Raw genomic sequence first — 23,684 nt, 5'->3', positions numbered from 1 at the left:
CATTGAGTATCAATCAATTACTAACATAGATATTTGATGTTATCGCCAGAGCTGTGAAAAGCACAACTTTGACCATTATGAGTAAGGTTTGTTTGCTATGACCATCACAATCTGGTGTTCTTCTGAATGTATTAGCAATCTCAGTCCAATGTTGTTTCAAATACTGGACAAAATAGGTTATCATGTGTGTGATTATTTTTTTTAAATGAATCCTTGTGAAAAGGAGTTACACGGAAAGTGTCCAGTAGTGAATCAAGTTTTTTACCTCATTATCTCCCGAATTTCGTGGTATCCAATTGGTAGTCTTGTCCCATGTTTTGAGGCAATGGAAAAACTGTTGTTTTTTTTTACGTGGATTCTGCTCTTTATACATTTTTTGAGATACAAAACGACCACTAGAGGGCAGTAAAGTACCACATTTGAACAACGAGCCAACTAGACAAGTCATACTCTGAATGACGTGAAGTCCATGGATGGAGGGTATCTGTAGAGCCCTATACTAAACATTCTTTTAGGTATCTCTTCAACAATATTCAGACCGTTGGAGCTGTACTGTTTTATCTGACATATACAACTGAATCCTTACAGGAACAATCAGCGTCACTGTATCAGATATCTGTTCTCAGCTGTGGTATGTTAGGCCTAGAGCACAGTGTCATTCTATGTGTCCCTGTTTTTATGTGAAGTCTTCAGATCAGAGAGAGAACATCCTTATAGAGAATGTCCAAAAAGTGCTCAGTTCATTTGTTCCGTCATCACATTGATAAATAAATTAACACTAGCATAAAAACTGGGCTCAGCCTCAGAGACCCTTGCTATCTCTTCAACATTCAAACTAATTTATATTTGTTTTGCTCTATCCCGTTTTATTGTAAAATATGTGAAAGTCTGCCCTAATGAACTGCTAGAAGTGTACTGATGTTAAAGTGGAAATACATGATTGAGGCTGCAAGCATGCAAGTGCCTCAGAATAGCACATCTCTCACAGGGGTGGACAGGACAAATCAACATAAAGATCGAATCTGTCTTCTTGACTTTTAGAATTCCCCACTGAACAAGTATGACTGAAGTTTTCCACCATGTTGCTTAACATGTTAAGGAAACTAGTAGAAATCTGTATTATTATGGTAATCAAAATATGTGCTTATGAATTGAGGGGATGTAGCCTAATTAAATTAGCGTCCCCTTAATTCCTTTGCACATACATATTTCTACTCAGGTGCTACTTTTAATATTGTAGGTGTAGTTTGCCGACCTGTTTATTTTAACAAGTCTGCAAAGAAATCTGCTAATTTTGCCTGCACCATAAAACAGTAGCATCTGATTAGAAATGCCTAACAGGGTTGTTGTACTGAAGTAAATGAGGGTGAATATCTATTGTGTACATCAATTTGTGGGTGAGTATGTCGGGCAGCAGGACAGAAAAGTCTTGGTCTATATATTCTCCGGTTCAGGAATAGCTGTCCCTCATTCCCAGTTTCCACCCACACTGACCTTCTAATCTAGCCACCGGATCAGTGTCCTTGTCAATTACTGCCACACACCTGACAAACTGTATATACGCAGAGGCACACTCAAATATATACAGTACGCATAGCTACGATACAGATTAACACCAGCATAAACACACAACATTAGGCACACAGACAGGAGAGACCAATATAAAATCAGGCTAGGTACGATTATTAAAGGGAGAAATACTGTATAAATGTAGGTCGTCAACTGTAAATGGCAAAAGCACAATGTAGCCTGCAGACATTGAACCAAAGTCAGATTGTATTTTTTGTCATTTCCTTTCATTGAATTACAACACTGGACCCTTGCTATAATTCTAAATAAAACCTCATTCTAAAGCAGTAACATTTGATCAATTCCTATTCATTTATCTCTGTCCACATATCCTTTTTGTTCTCCATACACTCGTAGAAAAAAGGGTTCCAAAAGGGTTCTTTGGCTGCGTCCATAGGAAAACCATTTTTGTTCCAGGTAGAACCCTTTCTGTTTCTAGGTAGAACTCTTTTGGGTACCTTGTACAACTCTCTGGGGAAATGGTTCTACCTGGAACCAAAAAGGGATCTTCAAAGGGTTCTCCTATGGGGACAGCAAAATAACTGTTTTAGGTTCTAGATGCACCTTTTTCCGTAAGGGTGTATATTAGCAGAACAAAATACTGGTGTTTCCTTAACTCTATAATGTGACTTTAGCTATAGTACCACTGAACTACACAGTACACCAGGGAAAGTTGTATAGATGTGCTGTTATTTGTTTTCACTATATACACTGAACAAAAATATAAATCATTTAAAGTCTTGGTCCCATGTTTCATGAGCTGAAATAAAAGATCCCAGAAATGTTCCAAATGCACAAAACACTTATTTCTCAAAAATGTGTTGTACAAATTTGTTTACATCCCTGTTAGTGAGCATTTTTCCTTTGCCAAGATAATTCAGGTGTGGCTGATTAAACAGCATTGTTGTTACACAGGTGCAGCTTGTGCTGGGGGACAATAAAAGGTCACTCTAAAATGTGCAGTTTTATCACACAACACGTGCATGCTGACTGCAGGAATGTCCAACATAGCTGTTGCCAGATAATTTTATGTTAATTTCTCTACCATAAGCCGTCTCCAACATCGTTTTAGAGAATTTGTCAGTATGTCCAACCAGCCTCACAACCACAGACCACATGTAACCACTCCAGCCCAGGACCTCCACATCTGGCTTCTTCGGCAGGTAGCCTAGCAGTTAAAGGTTGATGGATCAATTCCCAGAGCTGACAAGGTAAAAATATGTTGTTCTGCCCCTGAGCATGGCAGTTAACCCACTGTTCCCAGGGCGCTGAAGACTTGGATGTCAATTAAGGCAGCCCCCCGCACCTCTCTGATTCAGAGGGGTTGGGTTAAATGCGGAAGACACATTTCAGTTGAATGCATTCAGTTGTACAACTGACTAGGTATCCCCTTTCACCTGCAGGATTATCTGAGACCAGCCAACCGGACAGCTGATGAAACTGTGGGTTTGCACAACCAAATAATTTCTGCACAAACCGTCAGAAACCATCTCAGGGAAGCTTATCTGCGTGCTCATCATCCTCACCAGGGTCTTAACGTGACTGCAGTGCGGCGTTGTAATAGACTTCAGTGGGGAAATGCTCACCTTCGATGGCAACTGACACTCTGGAGAAGTGTGCTCTTCACTAATTAATCCCGGTTTCAATTGTACCGGGCAGATGGCAGACAGCTTGTATGGCGTTTGTGTGTGTGGGCGAGCGGTTTGCTGATGTCAACATTGTGAACAGAGTGCCCCATGGTGGCGATGGGCTTATAGTATGGGCAGGCATAAGCTATGGACAACGAACACAATTGCATTTTATTGATGACAACCTGAATGCACAGAGATAGCGTGACGAGATCCTGAGGCCCATTGTCGTGCCATTCATCCGCCGCCATCCCCTCATGTTTCAGCATGATAATGCACGGCCCCACGTCACAAGGATCTGGAGACAATTCCTGTCTGCTGATAATATCCCAGTTTTTCCATGGCTTGTATACTCACCAGACATGTCACCCACTGAGAATGTTTGGGATGCTCTGGATTGACGTGTACGACAGCGTGTTCCACTGCCTATACGAAGGAGATGTGTCGCACTGCATGAGCCAAATGGTGGTCACACCAGATACTGACTGGTTTTCTGATCCACGCCCATACTTTTTTTTTTTTTTTTAAAGGTATCTGTATTCCCGACTGGGTATCTGTATTTATTTAAATTGACTGATTTCATTATATGAACTGTAACTCAGTAAAAAATCGTTGAAATTGTTGCATGTTGCGTTTATATTTTTGTTCAGTACAATATATGAAACGTAACCTGAGTATCGCTGGGTTTCAGCTTCATGTCGATAAATCCAAATGGTGTTATCCACTTAAATCGGATTCTTTATCTGTTTGCTTGTTTGCAGACAGTTCAATTAGGATCAACACTACTGAAAGAAGCTTTGACAATTCATTCTAAGTAACATTTCCTTCTAAGTGAGACCATGAGAAACCCCTGCAGCCCTCCCATCCAGGCCCTCTCTCCGTATTCACTGGAGCACCTTGGTTCACTGCGAGGGCTTGTGGCTCTCTGGACTATTCAGGGGTGCAGAGTTGGTAGACACAGTGACCGGACCTACAGGGAGACACAAAAGAGACCGACATCAGCAACATGACGACGTCTGACTCTCAAATGCATCCTCAGAGCACAGAAGATCTATTGTTTACATAGTTCCTGCAGAATAAACAAGAAAACAAATGCTTATCATGCGATGTGACAAGGACAATAGAACCAGAATATCTGTGTTGTGGGAGAAAATGTTTATTTAATTATGTGCATCCTGGTCTCTTTAAACACCTTCACTCCCTCTCTCTGTGCATCATACATTCTCCTAAACCATCTTATAGCATCACTACTATGTTAAACACTACTGAAACTCACCCCAACTCTACCCAGCTGGCTCTTGTACCCCCCCCCCCCCCCCGGCACAGAAGGTTGACCCTGCAGCTCGTGTCACCCAGTGCTGGGACCGGCCACCCGCCTGGAGCCAAGGCCAATGGGCCGCCCGGTGTTGGTGTGTGGTGGCTGTGGGCGGGCGGCTGTGTGTGTGTCTGTGTTGGGTCACGGCGTGGGGATTAACAATGTGTGAGTGATTGGGGGTGACAGCGGTCTCAGCATTAGGGGCCTCGCAGCCTTATTTCCCGGGCCTGTTTTAGACACGCTAAGCTGGGATTTGGACCGCAGCAGTGTGTCAGCAGTGATGCTGGCCTCCCCGGTCTTCCTTCAACCCCCCCACCACCACCCGACATGTCCAAACCCCCCCCCCCCCCCCCCTTGTCTGCCCTCTTCTCCCTTCATTTCTGTCTCATTCCTTCCTCTCAATATTCCTCTCTACTACTCATCTGCATCATTTAACCTGTGTATCTATATTTCACCTCACTCTTGTTCTGGTCCTTCAGCTCCTGGTACAGCCACCTCTCTGTCACTGTTCAGACTTACACACGTTCTACTCAGCATGACATCTATCACTAGGCCCAGTGCTGACTGTGTCTGCTTCCAGCATGCCCACAGTCTTGCACTTTAACCAGTGAACAGACTTGGCCCTGGAAGGCATCTTTCGCTTGATCTTCTTTGGTGGTGCTGTTATCCTCATCAGGAAATGTTTTATCAGAGCCAGGCTGAATGGAACCCAGCCATATTATAGAGTTGTTTTTTTGTTCGCACCCCATTGCAAGCGCAGCAACGCATGACCTTAGTGGGATAGCTATAAAGGACGCTGCGGAGTACACAGCACAATCTAGCAAACAGTAACGGGTTCATTGCTCATGCACTGAGGCCTAGTCTAGTGACGACAAAGACAACCTGTGACTCTATTACCGGGCTGGGCTTAGGTCTACCATGGAGATTCAGTAAAGTGAGCTCAAGGTTTACAGTCCTGTTTGCCAACAGTTAGCAACACATCCAATAACATGACTTGTTGCCAGATAATGGCGTCTGAGGGACTGAGGGACTGAGACATAGAGAGTGTGTGTTCTATTGAATGGTGTACTGTAGCTAATGATGATCTGTTTGTCATTTATCATATGTATTAGATTTTTCTTCAAATGCCGAGGAATCAACTGAGTCCTAGATGCTCTATTTCCTCTTCAATATAAATGCATATTATTATTGTCACTGACACCCCAAACTGACCTCGTCGTGGAAACCGGATTGGAAAATAAAATCATGAGTATCAATGACTTTGCATGTGATGAGGCGACAGTGTGTGACTGTCACAGTCTACAGATTCTGCTACGTGTGTGTGTGTGTGTGTGTGTGTTGGGGCATGGGAGTTTGTTTGACCGTGTGCTTGAGAGAGTGTGGTCTGAGATCCCCATTACAGCCAGTCTATTGTAACGCAGCAGATTGAGTCAGATCCTCACCCGCCAGAGTGTACTAATTAGAGACATTCCACAGGATTAAACAGCCAATTAACAATAAGAGGACCATTGTGAGAGTGTGTCCTTGTGCGTCACCGCAAAGGGGTTTGTGTGTTTCTGTCTGAGTGTGTGTCCACGTGTGTGCAATGTCAGGTTGGTGGGTTAACAAGGTGCTTTTGTGGTAAATTGAAAATGTGTGTTAAAGTTATGTAAATGTATGCCTATGTGCAAATGTGGCCCTATAATAATGTGATTTATTAATAATAATTTGATTTATGCGCTAAATGAGGGTAGATATGTGTATTTACAATATACAGTGAGACAGCTATGCTGTGGAAGTTCCTGCACGTCTGTCTATAAGTGTGAGTGACAGCGTTTCACAAGGCGCATGCATGACTCCCTGGGTTCGTGCATCATTTTTTTAGTTGTGTTGTTTGCATACCATTGTATTTGAAATTTGTGTGACTCTCCTTGTCTATCAGCGAACCATTGTTCTGTTACTTGTCATGTTTTGTGTTTTTTGTGGACCCTAGAAAGAGTAGCTGATGCTTTTGCTACCAATAAACAAGCAGTAATGTGTGTGCCAATGTTTATTGTGCTTGTTGTGCTTGTTGTGACAGTGTGTACTCTAGGACCTGTGTAGGTAAGGCAAGCCTTGTAGTATGCAGTTGGAAAACAACACAAGTGTTGTGTCATTGAAGGATGACAGGTAGCCTAGCAGCTTAGAGTGTTGGGCCAGCAAAGGAAAGGTTGCTGGTTTGAATCCCTGAGCTCATTAAGGGTGGGAAACTCTTGACGTTTCCTTGACCAAGGCACTTAACCCTAATTGCTCCTGTAAATCACTCTGGATTAGAGTGTCTACTACAATGCAGGAAAATAGTATTTTGTGACTCTGTGTTTTTAGATGTTTTGTATGCTCTTCTCTTCTTTGTGTGCATCTGTATGTTTACGTACAGTGCCTTGGTAAAGTACTCAGACCCCTTGACTTTTTCCACATTTTGTTACGTTACAGCTTTATTCTAAAATGGATTAAATAAAAAAAAAACTCAGCAATCAACACACAATACCCCATAATGACAAAGTGAAAACAGGTTTTTAGACATGTATTAAAAATAAAAATAAAAACAGAAATACCTTATTTATATAAGTATTCAGACCCTTTGCTATGAGACTCGAAATTGAGCTCAGGTGCATCCTGCTTCCATTGATCATCCTTGAGATGTTTCTACAACTTGATTGGAGTCCACCTGTCGTAAATTCAATTGATTGGACATGAGGTTGAAGGAATTGTCTGTAGAGCTCAGAGAAAAATAATTGGGTCGAGGCACAGATCTGGGGAAGGGTATCAAAAAAATGTCTGCAACATTGAAGATCCTCAAGAATACAGTGGTCTCCATCATTCTTAAATGGAAGAAGTTTGGAACCACCAAGACTCTTCCAAGAGCTGGCCGCCCGGCCAAACTAAGCAATCGGGGAAGACGGGCCTTGGTCAGGGAGGTGACCAAGAACCCGATGGTCACTCTGACAGAGCTCCAGAGTTCCTCTGTGGAGATAGGAGAACCTTCTAGAAGGTCAACCATCTCTGCAACACTCCACCAATCAGGCCTTTATGGTAGAGTGGCCAGACGGAAGCCACTCCTCAGTAAAAGGCACATGACAGCCCACTTGGAGTTTGTCAAAAGGCACCCAATGACTCTCAGACCATGAGAAACAAGATTCTCTGGTCTGATGAAAGCAAGATTGAACTCTTTGGCCTGAATGCCAAGCGTCACGTCTGGAGGAAACCTGGCACCATTCCTATGGTGAAGCATGGTGGTGGCATCATCATGCTGTGGGGATGTTTTTCAGCGGCAGGGACTGGGAGACCAGGAAAAGATGAACGGAGCAAAGTACAGAGAGATCCTTGATGAAAACCTACTCCAGAGTGCTCAGGACCTCTGACTGGGACAAAGGTTCACCAGCCAAGACAACGCAGGAGTGGCTTCGGTACAAGTCTCTGAATGTCCTTGAGTGGCCCCGCCAGAGCCCGGACTTGAACCTGATCGAACATCTCTGGAGAGACCTGAAAATAGCCGTGCAGCGACACTCCCCATCCAACCTGCCAGAGCTTGAGTGGATCTGCAGAGAATAATGTGAGAATCTTCCCAAATACAGATGTGCCAAGCTTGTAGCATCATACCCAAGAAGATGAGGCTGTAATCGCTGCCAAAGGTGCTTCAACAAAGTACTGAGTAAAGGATATGAATTCTTATGTAAATGTGATATATATATTTTTTGCTTTGTCATTATGGGGTATTGTGTGTAGATTGATGAGGGGAAAAATTATTGAATACATTTTAGAATAAAGCTGGAACGTAACAAAATGTGGAAAAGGTCAAGGGGTCTGAATACTTTCTGAAAGCACTGTATTTATGTGTGTACATGATGTGCATGTTTGCGTGCGTGCATGTGTGTGTGTGTGTGTGTGCATGCGTCCAAGTGTGTTTGTGTGCCAGGTGGTGTATGCGTCAGCATGGCACGTGTCAGAGTGTGGCTAGGGATTATAAGGGCTCAGGCCTGTTGCTCCACTTCCTTGATTACTACTGCTGTCTGCTGCCATATGGACCGGGGAGGGTCCCCAAGCCACTGTACACCCCCCTTACCCCACTCAACCCCCACACAGCACACCCCCACACACACATACACTGCCAATGTGCCCCCGCACAAACAATAAAGCTGATATGTGTATTTTCTACATCGTAGAATAATAGTGAAGCCATTAAAACTATGAAATAACACATATGGAGTCATGTAGTAATCAAAGAAGTGGTAAATAAATCTAAATATATTTTAGGTGAAGCTGGTTGAGAGTATGCCAAGGCAAAGGGTGTCATCAAGGCAGGGTGGCTATTTGAAGAATCTCAAATATAAAATATATTTTGATTTGTTTAACACTTTTTTGGTTACTACATGATAACATATGTGTTATTTCATAGTGTTGATGTCTTCACTATTATTCTACAATGTAGAAAATAGTACAAATAAACAAAAACCCTTGAATGAGTAGGTGTTCTAAAACTTTTGACCGGTAGTGCACATATATCTTTTTTGCTTTATTTTAGTTAATATTTCTCTGTAATACTGCTAGCTAGCCACCTAGCAATTTTTATCAAGGTGGGTTTAGCTAGCCCCGATAGGTTCCCAATCTCCCAACCTCATAACAAGCTACCAAGAAGCCATTTCAGGCAATAAATACTCGCTAGCTTGTCTAACTAGCTTAGCTGGCAAGGTTGGTAGAACTTAGAAAAGCAAGCAATAACTAAATGTACTGAATATTTTACCCAGATTTTAGCAGAGAAGCATTGTTCGTTTTTTATTTTTATTTTACCCCCTTTTTTCTCCCAAATTTCATGGTATCCAATTGTTAGTAGTTACTATCTTGTCTCATCACTACAACTCAACTCATACGGGCTCCGGAGAGACGAAGGTTGAAAGCCATGCGTCCTCAGAAACACAACCCAACCGCCACAGGAGTCGCTAGTGCGTGATGAGACAAGGATATCCCTACTGGCCAAACCCTCCCTAACCCAGACGATGCTAGGCCAATTGTGCGTCACCCCATGGACCTCCCAGTCGCGGCCGGCTGCGACAGAGCCTGGGCTTGAACCCAGAGTCTCTGGTGGCACAGCGTCCACTGCGCCACCCGGGAGGCCCCCATAGTTTGTTTCTTTAAAACAAATACCACGAGTCAGGAGGATACAGATAGCTAATTAACAATCATGATTATGGCTCTAGATTGCAGGAAAAAAAAGCTGTTTCAGGTGTTTGAAAAATGCAAAATTCTCCAATTTAAGGACCGGGGGCATGGCACCCCTCTGGACCACCCCCCAGCCATCTTCACACACTTTATGTCATGCTTCTCTTATATGATGCCTGTCTTACTGCAGATACAGTATGTTATTAACTCTAGCCCTGTCCACCACATAATGCCCTCTCTAAATAGATGTACAGTACAAATACAAATACATATTGTCCCCTACTCCAAGGAGGAATGAAATGGGAGACAGACTTGGTCAACTTTGCAGCTCTTATTTCTTGAAATGGGAAAAAAAAACTGGTGCAAATTATTAGAAATTCAAGGGGGATGTCACAAAGTAATTTGACAGATTATGCATATATGATAAAAGTATTGATACTAATAAGTACACCTATGCTATGTGACATAGCAGCATTGGTTGAAATGTAGTGGATTTTATCAAAAGATAATTGAAAAGCTCATTTGAAACAGGGACTATATGCCGGAGTGAAGGCCCGGTGTACGTTGAAGCAATAAGCAGCACATCAGGTGTTAACCTATGTAATCCCCAGACAGGACAGTGTGGTCCAGGGCAAGACAGGGTGTCTACTCTAAACGCCGGCCATTAGCACAGTTAAACTGATGCCTGCCCTGCTGACACACCGAGTCCCAGACCCCACCTGCTGCCGTCTGCACAGGATTAGGAATCTCCCCGCACGCCGTCAGACGCAGTCAGCAGCACACGCCGTGAGTGTGTGTGTGTGTTTCACAGAGTAGTGTCATTGATTAAGACAGCACCCAGACTGTGAGTATTGTTGCACACACACTGAGATTCAATAGACATTGACTGAGCCACAAATCCTGGCTGTATGACATATTGCATTCAGTGTGTCTCCTTCAATGTCCAATATCTCTACAATACTAACTTTAATAAGCCAGGAATATGGATAATACAATCAACCACAAAACCCTTGCAAAAAATATAAAGAGAACATATTTTAGCCATGAATGTATGCAAACATGAAAACTTTGAAAGCATTATTTCATTATCTTTTTCCCAGCATGTGTCGTATTGATATACAGCATATCAGAAGTTCTCAGAGTTTTGCAGGACTGATTAGAAGCAAAACCAAAGGCCAGATTTAGAATAGTAAATATATTGATGAGCAGCACCAGACCTGTACTGTATAATGAGAAGGCACAATATTTTCATAAAGAAGCAATAGTTTATCAAGATAGTAATTCAAAGGTGTCTGGGTCTAGGCTATTTATACTTTATATACCATACCCCAGCCGTCCTATAAGAAACCCTATACATGGTGTACTACATTTGTAAATATTTAACCTGCCACATGCGCATATACTGTGGTAGGAACCCTATCCTAACAAATGTACCCAGACTGAATACATCCATTTTTGTTTTGTTGTTTGAATCCCACATTGCTCCTTTAATACAGGTTCATAATGGAAAGTGCTATGCTCCCATTCTCTTGGGTTTCCATTAGCATCTAATTTACATATAACAAACATAAAACAATGTATGCAAGATAAAGCAGGAACTACTAATGTAAATTTAAAGTTACGATAAATACTGAGTGTACAAAATATTAAGAACACCTGCTCTTTCCATGATACAGACTGACCAGGTGAATCCAGGTGAACGCTATGATCCCTTATTGATGTCACCTGTTAAATCCACTTCAATCAGTGTAGATGAAGGGGAGGAAACAGGTTAAAGAAAGATTTTTTAATTAAGCCTGGAGACAATTGAGACATGGATCGTGTATGTGCCATTCAGGTGAATGAGAAAGACAAAAGATTCAACACTGCTGGGTTTTTCACTCTCAACAGTTTCCATTGTGTATCTAGAATGGTCCACCACCCAAAGGACATCCAGACAACTTGACACAACTGTGGGAAGCATCAGAGTCTAACATGGGCCCTGTGGAACGATTTCGACACCTTGTAGAGTCCATTCCCTGACAAACTGATGCTGTTCTGAGGGCAAAAAGGGTGCAACTCAATATTAGGAAGGAGTTCCTAATGTATCGTACAGTCAAGTGTATCTGTGCACAAAAACCCACTACTGTCACTGCCTGGCTTAGTTACACAGCATAATCCCTACATCGGTTTAATTTAAGTCTTAACACAGCCTGACCTTGATACCATGACAACCACTGACATGGATGTTAACCCTTCACAATTAACCCTTTACAATTCAATGGAAATGCCAGTGCTTTCAAGATTTACACATAAGGACAATCACATACAAAAAAACAATCACGCAAGACACATACAGAAACCTATTTGAATCCAAATGTAAAACATAGCACAGCAAAAGGGTTCAACCCACTCAAACCACACACCTGTAAAAAGCCTTTAGCTATGCCCCTTATAATGTCTCTGTGGACAGGTCCTACCCCATGCCCCTCCCACTATGTCCCTCCCTTCCTCTCTCTCTCTACTTCCTCTCGTTCTCTACACTCCTTCATCAGGAATCCCACCATTATTTTTCCTTCCAACTATAGAAAAGGCCCCCAGTGGGGTCCAAACACCCTACCCTCCTCCTCGGTGGTTACCTGTTCATCCATCCATCCCTTCATCTATGTATGATGGTGGTCCTTCCAGGTCCATCTGTCAATCATATCTCCCAGTGGCGTAGAGACCTAGGTTCCTGGATACAACACTTCCCCATTGTGTCGGCGTATGGGTCCCTGTATCTTATCAGTCATAATCTGTTCCAAACAGGTCCTTCATGTCCTCCCTTTGGACCAGCCGACTCGCTCCCTCCATCCTCTCCCTTCCTCTGCCAATCTGACTACAAGCCACACTATCCTCCCTTTATCCCGAGGTAAGATACTTACTTTTCAGATAAAGCATATTATGATAAATCGGCTGAACTCTGTGCGTGTGTGAGCGTGTTGGTGTCCCACTGTGTGTATCGAACAAATTCCATGAAGTCAGGGCCCTAGCAGCTGCACAGTAACACTGGTGGGGTTTCAGGGGTTTTGGAGGAGGGGGTTGTTGTGTTTTGGTTTGTCTTTTTTGGCCCATGCTTGATGCAACCCATCACCAACGCTCTATATCGGTGACCTCTTAAACTGGTGATCAGTGGGTAATCTCCTATTTTCTGTGCTTACACAATCTCCCTCTCTCTCTCTCTCACAAACACACACACACACACAGACACACACACACACACACACATACATACATACATACATTCCCTGAGAGCCATAGCACTGTCAGCCATGACCATAGGCCCTGTCCATCCAAGGTATCACACACTCCCATGAGTACACTCAAATTGTGTATGCAACCAACCAAGGTTGCATTGTCTTAACATGGCCTTGATGTTAAATAGACATGAATATCCCCCACTAATAAATCACATCCTTACATTCATGACAGTTTTTTCAGTGCGTCCCTGAATATCCACAGGCCTCTGCTTGTTTTACAACAGAAGACACCAAGAGGGGAGACTGGTTCCACAAACTAATGTTTGACCCCAGTAAATACATCAATACACGTATAGGCTGATTACTACGTGTCTGGTGCCATTACTACGTGTCTGGTGCATTACTACGGGTCTGGTGCATTACTACGTGTCTGGTGCATTACTACGGGTCTGGTGCATTACTACGGGTCTGGTGCATTACTTTGTGTCTGGTGCATTACTATGTGTCTGGTGCATTACTACGTGTCTGGTGCATTACTACGTGTCTGGTGCATTACTACATGTCTGGTGCATTACTATGGGTCTGGTGCATTACTACGTGTCTGGTGCATTACTACGTGTCTGGTGCATTACTACGTGTCTGGTGCATTACTACATGTCTGGTGCATTACTATGGGTCTGGTGCATTACTATGGGTCTGGTGCATTACTATGTGTCTGGTGCATTACTACGTGTCTGGTGCATTACTACGTGTCTGGTGCATTACTACGTGTCTGGTGCATTACTACGTGTCTGGTGCATTACTATGTGTCTGGTGCATTACTACGTGTCTGGTGCATTACTACGGGTCTGGTGCATTACTACGTGTCTGGTGCATTACTACGGGTCTGGTGCATTACTACGGGTCTGGTGCATTACTACGGGTCTGGTGCATTACTACGGGTCTGGTGCATTACTACGTGTCTGATGCATTACTACGGGTCTGGTGCATTATTACGGGTCTGGTGCATTACTACGGGTCTGGTGCATTACTACGGGTCTGGTGCATTACTACGGGTCTGGTGCATTACTACGTGTCTGATGCATTACTACGGGTCTGGTGCATTACTATGGGTCTGGTGCAAATCATTTTTTTGTTGCACATTTAGACATTGTTTACTGTAATGTGTATTGTTTTGGTAAGTAACGTGTTTGCATTTTACCCCTTGTCTTTGTAATCAGACAGCAAACAGAGTGCATGTTTTGGACAAATTGTACAGTGAAAGAGCGTGCATCTTTGGTAATGAAATTGGACAAGAGCAATCATGCAACATATGGCTGCAGTCTTCTGACAAAGCTGGAGAGAAGTCGGGGTCAAATGGGGAATAAAATAGTTTGGAGACGATGAACATTAAATCAAAATACTGCAGTTGTTTTGTATGCCTCTGAGACCAATTGCGTGCCCATTTAAAAAATATGATGTTTCTAAGTGGTGTGTGTGTGTGTGTGTGTGTGTGTGTGTGTGTGTGTGTGTGTGTGTGTGTGTGTGTGTGTGTGTGTGTGTGTGTGTGTGTGTGTGTGTGTGTGTGTGTGTGTGTGTGTGTGTGTGTGTGTAGATTAGATATGGTAAGCCTCTTATGTGGTGGTTGTGTCCTGAATTTGTGTCCGCCCTGGGTCCTAGTGCATCCATAGTAATAGTAATTGCACTTCCCAGCACAAACACCTATTTAAACATCCACCCACAACAATTATTATGGTTGTTATTAACAGCACAAAAGAACAACAGCAATAATAAGTTATTTAACAGCAATACTTTCAGAAATTAAATTGTTACCGGTTTACAATTTTCTGGAAGACTAGAAATATAATAATGATAGGCTACTACCAAATGTCTCAAAATGCAGTGGTTCGTCATGCACAATTTGTAGGCTATATTTGTTTGGTATTTAGAATGTCCTCCGTTTTAAACACAATTTTAGTACAAAAAAGAATGAAGAAATAGGCTAGTGTAGGTCAAACACAAACACCATTAACGAGAGTGTGTCTTTCCGTTTTATCGAATAAATTCGATAAATCAATTGGGTAAATTTAGCATTTTATGCAACAAAACCATAAACCAAAAAAAAAAAAAAATCTGAAAAAAGGAGGCTTAGCGTTCTGTGTATATGAATATGTTGTTAAAGTTTGCAATTTTCAATGTTGGGCATGTAAATATACCTAAACAAAAGTAATAATTTTATGGATTTCATTTGGTTGTCTTTGGATAGGCTAATGGTTTGATCATGGTTAAAGAATATACAATCAGGAAATGCGTGGAAAAACGTACATCATTTATGTGAAATTCTATATTTTAAAAGGTTTTGTGAGTGTTAATTGTTTCTCCCAACGCATAAAAGCATATAGGCCTACTAAAATTGTACTGAAGGAATTGCAAGAGAGCGAGAACTAGACAGGCAAACGAACCTGTGCATGTCTAAGTGCGCGTGTAGGCCTACTCTGACACGCGCTCTTGGTTTTGCTTCTCAGTAAGTACTCACACGTAGTGTTGAAGTCTTGAACCATCGACTGTTGCGCTTCTTGTCATATTTACAAATAATAGGCTATTTCGATCGCCAGCTTTCGATCTTATCTATTTAAAAATGAAAAGACCAAAACCATACCTGATAGCCTAGTTGAGCAGGTGATGTGGCCTCTTGAAACAAATATTCCAAAATTGGACGGTTAAAACAACACACATACTCACGCTGTGCGCACCGGCAGATGCCGCAGGTAAAGACGTTTATTTGAGATTTAAAATGTTCAACATGCGGGTATAGTCTCTCTCTCTTTATATCTCCGCCGTGGCTTTACAGATTCAGATAAACCCCTTATACAGTTTCGGCAGTACATGGGTCTGTGTGGATTTTAAACTATAAGAAATCCGATTCAATTAACAAGAGCAGAGAATCGGCTTTGGACACTGTGAAATTGTCTGGCCATAGGGATAGGATGAGGCACAGGCCAACAATCGCAGGATGGACAACAACTCGTCGCATTTAAAGAAATGCACCGGCAAAACTTTCGACAGGCCATTTGGATCTCCTGGGTAGATTTCTGCAACGAATAAAAACACTGGACATAGTAACCTACAGCAACGCAATATTCTCAGTCCCAACTAAACAACACGTGGCATTGCGCTTTAACATTGTTTTACACCATAACAGACGATTCTATCTATCAAACCATATATGTATAATTAAAAGCGCAGAGGGGCGTGGGCGAACGAGTTCAATTTAAATAGACTTCTGCAAAGTTTGTCTGTAATAACTCATCCACTTATTTGGGATGAAATGCCCCAAGAGACTATAAAAAAATAGCTTTAACGCACAATCATGACCATACAGTTGTTACCATGTTACTATGTTGATAGACAATAATAAGATGCACTGTTATCCCTGTTAATTATAATATTATAAGAAATAACATCATACCTTTATTATTATTATTATTATTATTATCATAATTCTAACTAGTATTATTGTTATTATTATTACTACAGAAAGATGAATATAAAAGAGGGAGTATGTTGGGGATCAGTAGGGGTTTTAGTAGAGAACAACGCGGCCTTTGTGTAATTTTAATCCTGCTTGTACACCCACCCCACCCCCATTCCCTTCTATCCCTTGAACTTCCTCACTCAGACTACATCGCCCAATTATTTCTGTATTTTAAAAGCGGTGTAAAATGTATTAAATCTGCTCTCTCCAAACAAGACAAGAGATTCGATACAGATGTACTCTTTGATGGCTATCAAGCTTTCCCTGACAGTGCAGCACTGCTGTTCAACTCCTAAAGGTCCTCTTCGTCTCCAGGAAAATGACTTGAACAGAGTTGCTAGCTTGTCCTTTTGTCTTTAACAATTCAAAACGGACTCTCATAACACACAAAACGTATTGGCTACTCAGAAATTATGAGTTGCACATCTATTTAATTGTACAATTTAACTGTCATGAATGAGTGTAACATTATATTTGTTTTGGTTAAGTGGATTGGTAAGCTATGCAGTTACTGTACGTTTTTATAAAAAATTGTTATACCAATGTTTTCTCTTTTAAGGAGATTCGAAAAATAACAGCGTAAATCAGTTTGTCTCGCCAGTGTTCAATATGATTTGTGTCCACCTGTTGTTCTTGAGCCTACACATATCAAACTGTTGTTTTATATCACTGGATGAATGTGCATGGTGTGCGGAGAAAAGAAAGACAATCAAATCCAACAAAGTGCAAAGCCTGTGTGTGTCAGGACAGGGAGAGAGAGAGATAGAGACAAGAGAGAGGGAGGGGTCAGAGTCTACTCCGCGCAAGAACTTCACTCTAATTAGCCAACTTCTTTCTTGGTTCGCTCAGTTCCGCGTTCTCACCCAAGCTTATCGCCACTCACCGGAGGCACGACTTGATCCTCTTTGCTTCAACAGACTTCAACAGGCTCGAGCTCAGTCGATGGAACACTAGATCTGACAAGGGAAGAATAAGGAAGCATACAGTCACTTCTTGACGCCGATGAGCACTTCGAAAGCGCACGTGGATTGAAAGGTTTATCACACTTAAAACTGTGATCATACCATTGGTTAGTGTGTTTAATTATTGCTTTCAGGTTACTTTGTAAGTGAAATTGAAAAAATACACCGGCACCACAATACCAATTGAACAGCTGTGCCTTGAAACAGTTTGATCAATAGGTGTGAAGGCAGCAGACAAGGAGTACCGGCGCCCTGCACCTGCACTCTACCGGCGCCCTGCACCTTCACTCTACCGGCGGGCACAGGTGCTAATGTAGCCTCAAAAGTTGGCAACATACTGCGACAGGGTCAGCAACAAAATAGGAAAACAAAACAAAAATCCGATCGAAAGATATAAAGAAAAACAAGTGACTGAGAGAAAGAGAGAGAGGGAGGGACATAGAGAGAGAGAGAGAGAGAGAGAGAGAGAGAGAGGAAAGAGAGAGAGAGAGAGAGAGAGACACCCCCTGGAGAATAGCAGAAGACCCGGCCCCCGGCCTGAGTGTAAGAGAGAGAGAGGGTGAGGGAGCGTTTTAAAGCCGGCACAGGCATGATGTCCTACATTAAGCAGCCTCATTACGCCGTGAACGGGTTAACTCTGTCTGGCCCGGGCATGGATCTACTACATTCTGCCGTCGGATACCCAAGTAAGTCATATTTTCAACTTGTTCATGTTTTAGAAATGTTTGTCTCAACAATTGCACTTTATATGATGGAAAAACGGGCAGAATCCAGCCGGAATTCTAAGCGGTACTGCTAACCTATCCATGCGCAACGAGTGCGTAAAAGGATCGGTGCACAACGAACCCCCATTATGTTGTTTTCGTTCTTATTGTTAGACTTATGACAGCGAATTGTGCATAATATATCTCCATATTTTATTCTTAGCTGATGCCAAATTTCGACGGTCATCGTTGTTTCAAATGGAAATGCCTTTTGCTCACATACAAAAAAACTGCATGTTTGTTTATCTTTTTAAAGATATGGGGAACGTCCATAGTAACTTGTTTGAAGGGCCTAGGAGTAAAATGATAGCTTTAAAATGAGATGACCTATTTACTTGATGTGTAAGTGGTGGGCCTAACAACTATTTGTATGAAAATGTGTGTTTTTTTGTTCAATGATTGATCCAGGGCCATGCGTTATGATCACCAGTCTAATTCACTAAGACCTAACTTCCTGTGAAAAGATACATGTTTTTATCAAGATACATTTCGTTCCCTTTATCAAATGTATTTTATTTAGTATTTGTTTATGTTTTATAAAGCCACAATGTATATCTGAATCAATGGATAATGTTAAATATTCTAATTAAAGTTAATAAAACACTCGAACATTAAAGAACACATTTTTTTTACATAAAGGGAACGATACATTTTTGACCAATTTTAAAACAACTAGATTTTGAACTGTATTGTTGTTTATCTAATGATGTAACAAACGAAACGACTTCTGGCTGAATTATCCATGATATTACATGTGAAGGCCAGAGCCATATATTTATTTTCTATAACATTGGAAACAAAGCACCCCTGAATATACATGATATATTTTCGTAGAGAACATAATTTATGCCTCAGTGTAACTACTTACTAGTACAATTATATTACACGAATATACACGAATTAAATTGTAAATGAGACTTATTTAATTTAGACTATTATTTAACTTGGCAATTTGACCAAACACCAAACAAGTGATTTACAGTTAATTTGTTCCTGTCTCTTTTTCTCGTGTTCCATTTGAAAGCAAAAGTCAAGGGGGAAAAGGCTCACAAAAACAAATATATGATGAAACGAAATATAGGAAAAATAATATTTGTGTGTGTGTGTGTGTGTGTGTGTGTGTGTGTGTGTGTGTGTGTATTTTAGACATCCCCAGAAAGCAGCGTCGGGAAAGGACCACGTTTACGCGCGCGCAGTTGGACATCCTGGAGGCACTGTTTTCTAAGACCCGCTACCCCGACATCTTCATGAGAGAAGAAGTGGCCCTTAAGATCAACCTACCAGAGTCTCGTGTACAGGTAATGAACATGCTATATACTCTCATGCATAAATGCCCACTAGAATTGTTTAAATGATCTTGCAAAAATGAAAGTGGTTCAATTGTCAATTTACAAAACGTCAGTGATTGTTTGGCCAGAATGGGAGCTGAGTTGTCTGAGAACTCACCACGTGCTCCTCCACAGGTATGGTTCAAGAACCGTCGTGCTAAATGCCGCCAGCAGGCACAGCAGAGCACGGGCCAGTCTAAACCTCGTCCACCTAAGAAGAAGGCCTCTCCAGCCCGGGAGGCCAACTCTGAGGCCAGTGCTAACACCAACGGGTCCTACAGTCCAGCACCCCTTCCCCTTGGCACCGCCATCACCCCCAGCTCCAGCAGTGCCAACGCGACCGTGTCCATTTGGAGCCCTGCCTCCATCTCCCCGCTGCCAGACCCCCTGTCAGCCTCCACCACGCCCTGCATGCAGCGCTCCTCTGCCTACCCCATGACCTACACCCAGGCCCCGGCCTACACCCAGAGCTACGCTGGCTCATCCTCTTACTTCACTGGCCTGGACTGCAGCTCCTACCTGTCCCCCATGCACTCACAGCTCTCCGCCACAGGGGGCGCCCTCAGCCCCATCACCTCTATGGGTGGGCACCTAAGCCAGTCCCCCTCTCTGTCCTCACAGGGCTACACAGCCGCCTCGCTGGGCTTCGGGGCCGTCGACTGCCTGGACTACAAGGACCAAGCTGCCTCCTGGAAACTCAACTTCAACGCAGCTGACTGCCTGGACTACAAAGACCAGAACTCCTGGAAGTTCCAGGTCTTGTAGGGGGGAGGAGGTAAGGAAGGGACCAGCCAGGAGAAGCTCCCATTCCATTCAGTGTTAAAGACTTGGACACATAGATGGTCAACTAATCATTTCAGTCCATGAACTCATTGACTGAGTAATATGTCATTATTTCTTGTGTTATGGAAAGCAATGTGGAAGCATTGATGTTGGACTTTGTGATTGTTGGGAAGGTGACAAGAAACCACTGATCACATCAAATCTATTATATTCAATCAATCCAGTCAATCTATTATATCCAATCAATATTGTCAAATATATCATGTCCAATCAATACAGCATTATCAATGTGAGAATGCACAATCAATGGGACATTAAAGTAATAAAGATAGTCATATAGAATTGATGACAAACAAATCAACATGTAAAAAGATAATTGAGATACTAAAATTGAAAACCGATTTTATTAAAAAGGACTACATACCACACGATTGAAAGCAATACCTGTAGAATGAAATGAAATACATTTATAATTTGATGATTACATTTAGAAAAAAACTGCATCATTGACACAGGTCCATTCTTGTATTCCATAATCAGGGTTTTGTGGACCAAATGAATAGATATTGCAACTTGAAGGATGAATGGGGTATCAATTTGATGGAGAGAATGAACAATTGATTTAAAAAGAGAAGAAAATAGAAAAAAGAAGATTCAAATATTGGTTGCAATGGATCCCATCGTTCAGGTAGCTGATAGTCAACCCCAAGTTGATTTCTGAACAAGATCTGTCACTCCTTTAGTGGTCTTGTTGTGCTTAATGGTAACTGAAAACTAGAAAGGAAAAGTGGAATTCAATCCCCAAGATGGGTGGGCTGGCCTTGACTTTTGACCAAATTTGATCCAGTGGTTATTTTTGTCATTACTTCAGAACAATTGAAAGTTGTGTCCATTGTAATGAAGAAAATGACTCTGCCTTGAATTTGATATTGAACAAACAGAGGGAGTTCCAGCCATAGGTGGAGATTGACTCCAATGGGGACAACGTTGTTTTCTTTTTCCCTCTGTCATTTGTTTTATGGTTTATTTTTGTTATGAAGCTGCTTTTCATATTTGGTGAACAGAGATCCTGGAGCCAAACAGACACACAGGCAGACACACAGACAGACACACAGACGTGCATGTGTTTCTCAATAAGCAAGACGGGATGGGTAAAGCAAGGATAACCTTTGGTACTGTCAAGTAGAGACCATAGGCTATTGTTGTATCCTTTTCCCCCAGTAGCTTTGAAGGGATGGGACCCTCGGCAGACAGTGTGTTAGAGTGAAGGGGGGTAAGAAAGAAGGGCAGGGTTAGGGCTATAGGGTTAGTAACAGACCTCTTGTCTTTAAGCACCCATCATGGAATGAATCACATCTGGGCACAAGGCATTCTGGGATCTGCAAGGATGACCAATGTGTAGCCTTTGCGTTTCTATCCAACTCTGTGTTTGTTGGGGGAGGGTGGACGACTATGATGATTACGTCACTTAAATACAACATTTTCCCTTAATGACTTAACAAACCCTGTTGCCGAATATACCGTTACAATGAGATATTTGCAGGAGAGAAGACTCAACAGTAGAAAGGGAAGGGTCTGGCCATGACTGCGCTACCCTTGCACAGAAAGCACGGAGCTTCTCTCAGTTGTTACCTGTAAAGGAGCGAGGGGTACCATTTTGTGTTGATGTATCGTTTCATCTTTTTTTGTATTAGACTATAACATATTATGTTTCTTTAAATTTGTGCGTCCTTTGAAGTACAATTGTGGTAATTTGTTTGACGTTAATATTATCATTATTAATATAATTATAATTATTATTAATTCCACAGCTCTTATGAATATTGCTATTATTCTGTTTATTTTGTTCTTTTTGTAAATATTAAACTTTACTTGAAAATGCAATCATGTCTGGCACCAACAATGTGTTACACAGACACACCACGCAACTTCACTCCTAATTTCTACAAGACTAGCAATATATATTTTTTTAATTTCAGTTTTCTGGTCTCGTCTTTTCTGAACAGCGTTTTTCAAACTCAGGGCTCTTTCCAATACAGTTAGTGGTGATAGGATATAATACTGTGTATAGTTCTTGATTGTATACTTTCAATATTTGCATTCTAATATATGCTTTTTTTTGTGTCCTGATACGAATGACTCACCCTCTTTAGTATATCAGACTCTTGTGTGTTTCCCCAACTCTACATGGGACAGATATTTAGTTTTAAGACATTAAACAACTGAAGAAAGTCTGTGGGGTCTTTGTGTTTTATGGTCATATTCCAATACATTGAGCTTCACAACAGGCTAAAAGACGGATGGATGCAGTTCTACTACTAGGGGTAGCATAACTTCATTGTCTAAGAAAATAACATTTTAATCAAAGACTCCAGTGGAATCAAAGATTATCCCTACACACTGATTGGATCCAGTTCACATGCTGAAAAAAGGAATTCACTCTGTTGACACACAAATAAAATATGCAATGTTCCTCTTTTAAAACGGGTACATAAATGCTCACATAATAACCACGCGTATAAAAATGTGCCCAAACAAAGTAAGAACACAATCCTATCAGTGTGCAATGAACAGCAGCATGCCAACCACATTGCACTGTCACAATCATTATAAGGAGTGGACCAAGATGCAGCGTGGTATGTTTCCATCCTTTTAATTAGGAAGAGAAAAACTCAAAGAACAAAAACAATAAAGTGCACAAACGAAACGTGACGCTGATATAATGCGCTCAGAAAAATAATAAAATTAGCCGCCATGTTGGAGTCAACAGACACAGGAAATCACATTATAAATATTCCCTTACCTTTGATGATCTTCATCAGAATGCGCTCCCAGGAATCCTAGTTCCACAATAAATGCTTGATTTGTTCAATAATGTCCGTTATTTATGTCCAAGTAGCTACTTTTGTTAGCGCGTTAGTTATACATATCCAAACGCTCGTGCAGGTCGAGCATTACTTCGGACAAAAAGTTCAAAAAGTTATATTACAGGTCGAAGAAACATTTCAAACTAAGTATAGAATCAATCATTAGGATGTTTTTATCACAAATCTTCAATAAAGTTCCAACCGGAGAATTCCTTCGTGTGTAGAGGAGCAATGGAACGCAGGTCGATATCATGTGGAATGCGCATGACCAGGAAATGACTCTCTGCCAGTAACCTGACTCATTCAGCTCTTACAGTGCCTTGCGAAAGTATTCGGCCCCCTTGAACTTTGCGACCTTTTGCCACATTTCAGGCTTCAAACATAAAGATATAAAACTGTATTTTTTTGTGAAGAATCAACAACAAGTGGGACACAATTATGAAGTGGAACGACATTTATTGGATATTTCAAACTTTTTTAACAAATCAAAAACTTTGTTCAGCCCCTTTACTTTCAGTGCAGCAAACTCTCTCCAGAAGTTCAGTGAGGACCTCTGAATGA

At 41.7% G+C, this 23,684-nt stretch overlaps 1 protein-coding gene and 1 long non-coding RNA gene across 2 annotated transcripts; one reads left to right on the top strand and one right to left on the bottom strand.

The window, feature by feature from the left end:
- Nucleotides 1-1,023: 1,023 nt before the first annotated feature.
- On the bottom strand, nt 1,024-12,548 carry LOC118944739 (uncharacterized). The gene is made up of 2 exons (XR_005040044.2): nt 12,306-12,548; nt 1,024-4,167 (listed from the first exon to the last, which is right to left on the bottom strand). It is a non-coding gene; the product is annotated as an uncharacterized LOC118944739 (long non-coding RNA).
- A 4,714-nt stretch (nt 12,549-17,262) lies between these two features.
- LOC110507573 (homeobox protein otx5-like) lies at nt 17,263-22,490 on the top strand. The gene is made up of 3 exons (XM_021587641.3): nt 17,263-18,067; nt 19,292-19,443; nt 19,609-22,490. The coding sequence occupies exons 1-3, from the start codon at nt 17,971-17,973 to the stop codon at nt 20,236-20,238; spliced, it is 879 nt and encodes a 292-aa protein (XP_021443316.1). The 5' UTR covers nt 17,263-17,970; the 3' UTR covers nt 20,239-22,490.
- Nucleotides 22,491-23,684: the final 1,194 nt, after the last annotated feature.

Source organism: Oncorhynchus mykiss, chromosome 27, assembly GCF_057628025.1.
Source record: "Oncorhynchus mykiss isolate SJ-2025 chromosome 27, ASM5762802v1, whole genome shotgun sequence".
Lineage (NCBI taxonomy): Eukaryota > Metazoa > Chordata > Actinopteri > Salmoniformes > Salmonidae > Oncorhynchus > Oncorhynchus mykiss.
The sequence above is the reverse complement of the archived record's forward strand: the minus strand, read 5'-3'. Positions and strand labels throughout refer to the sequence as shown.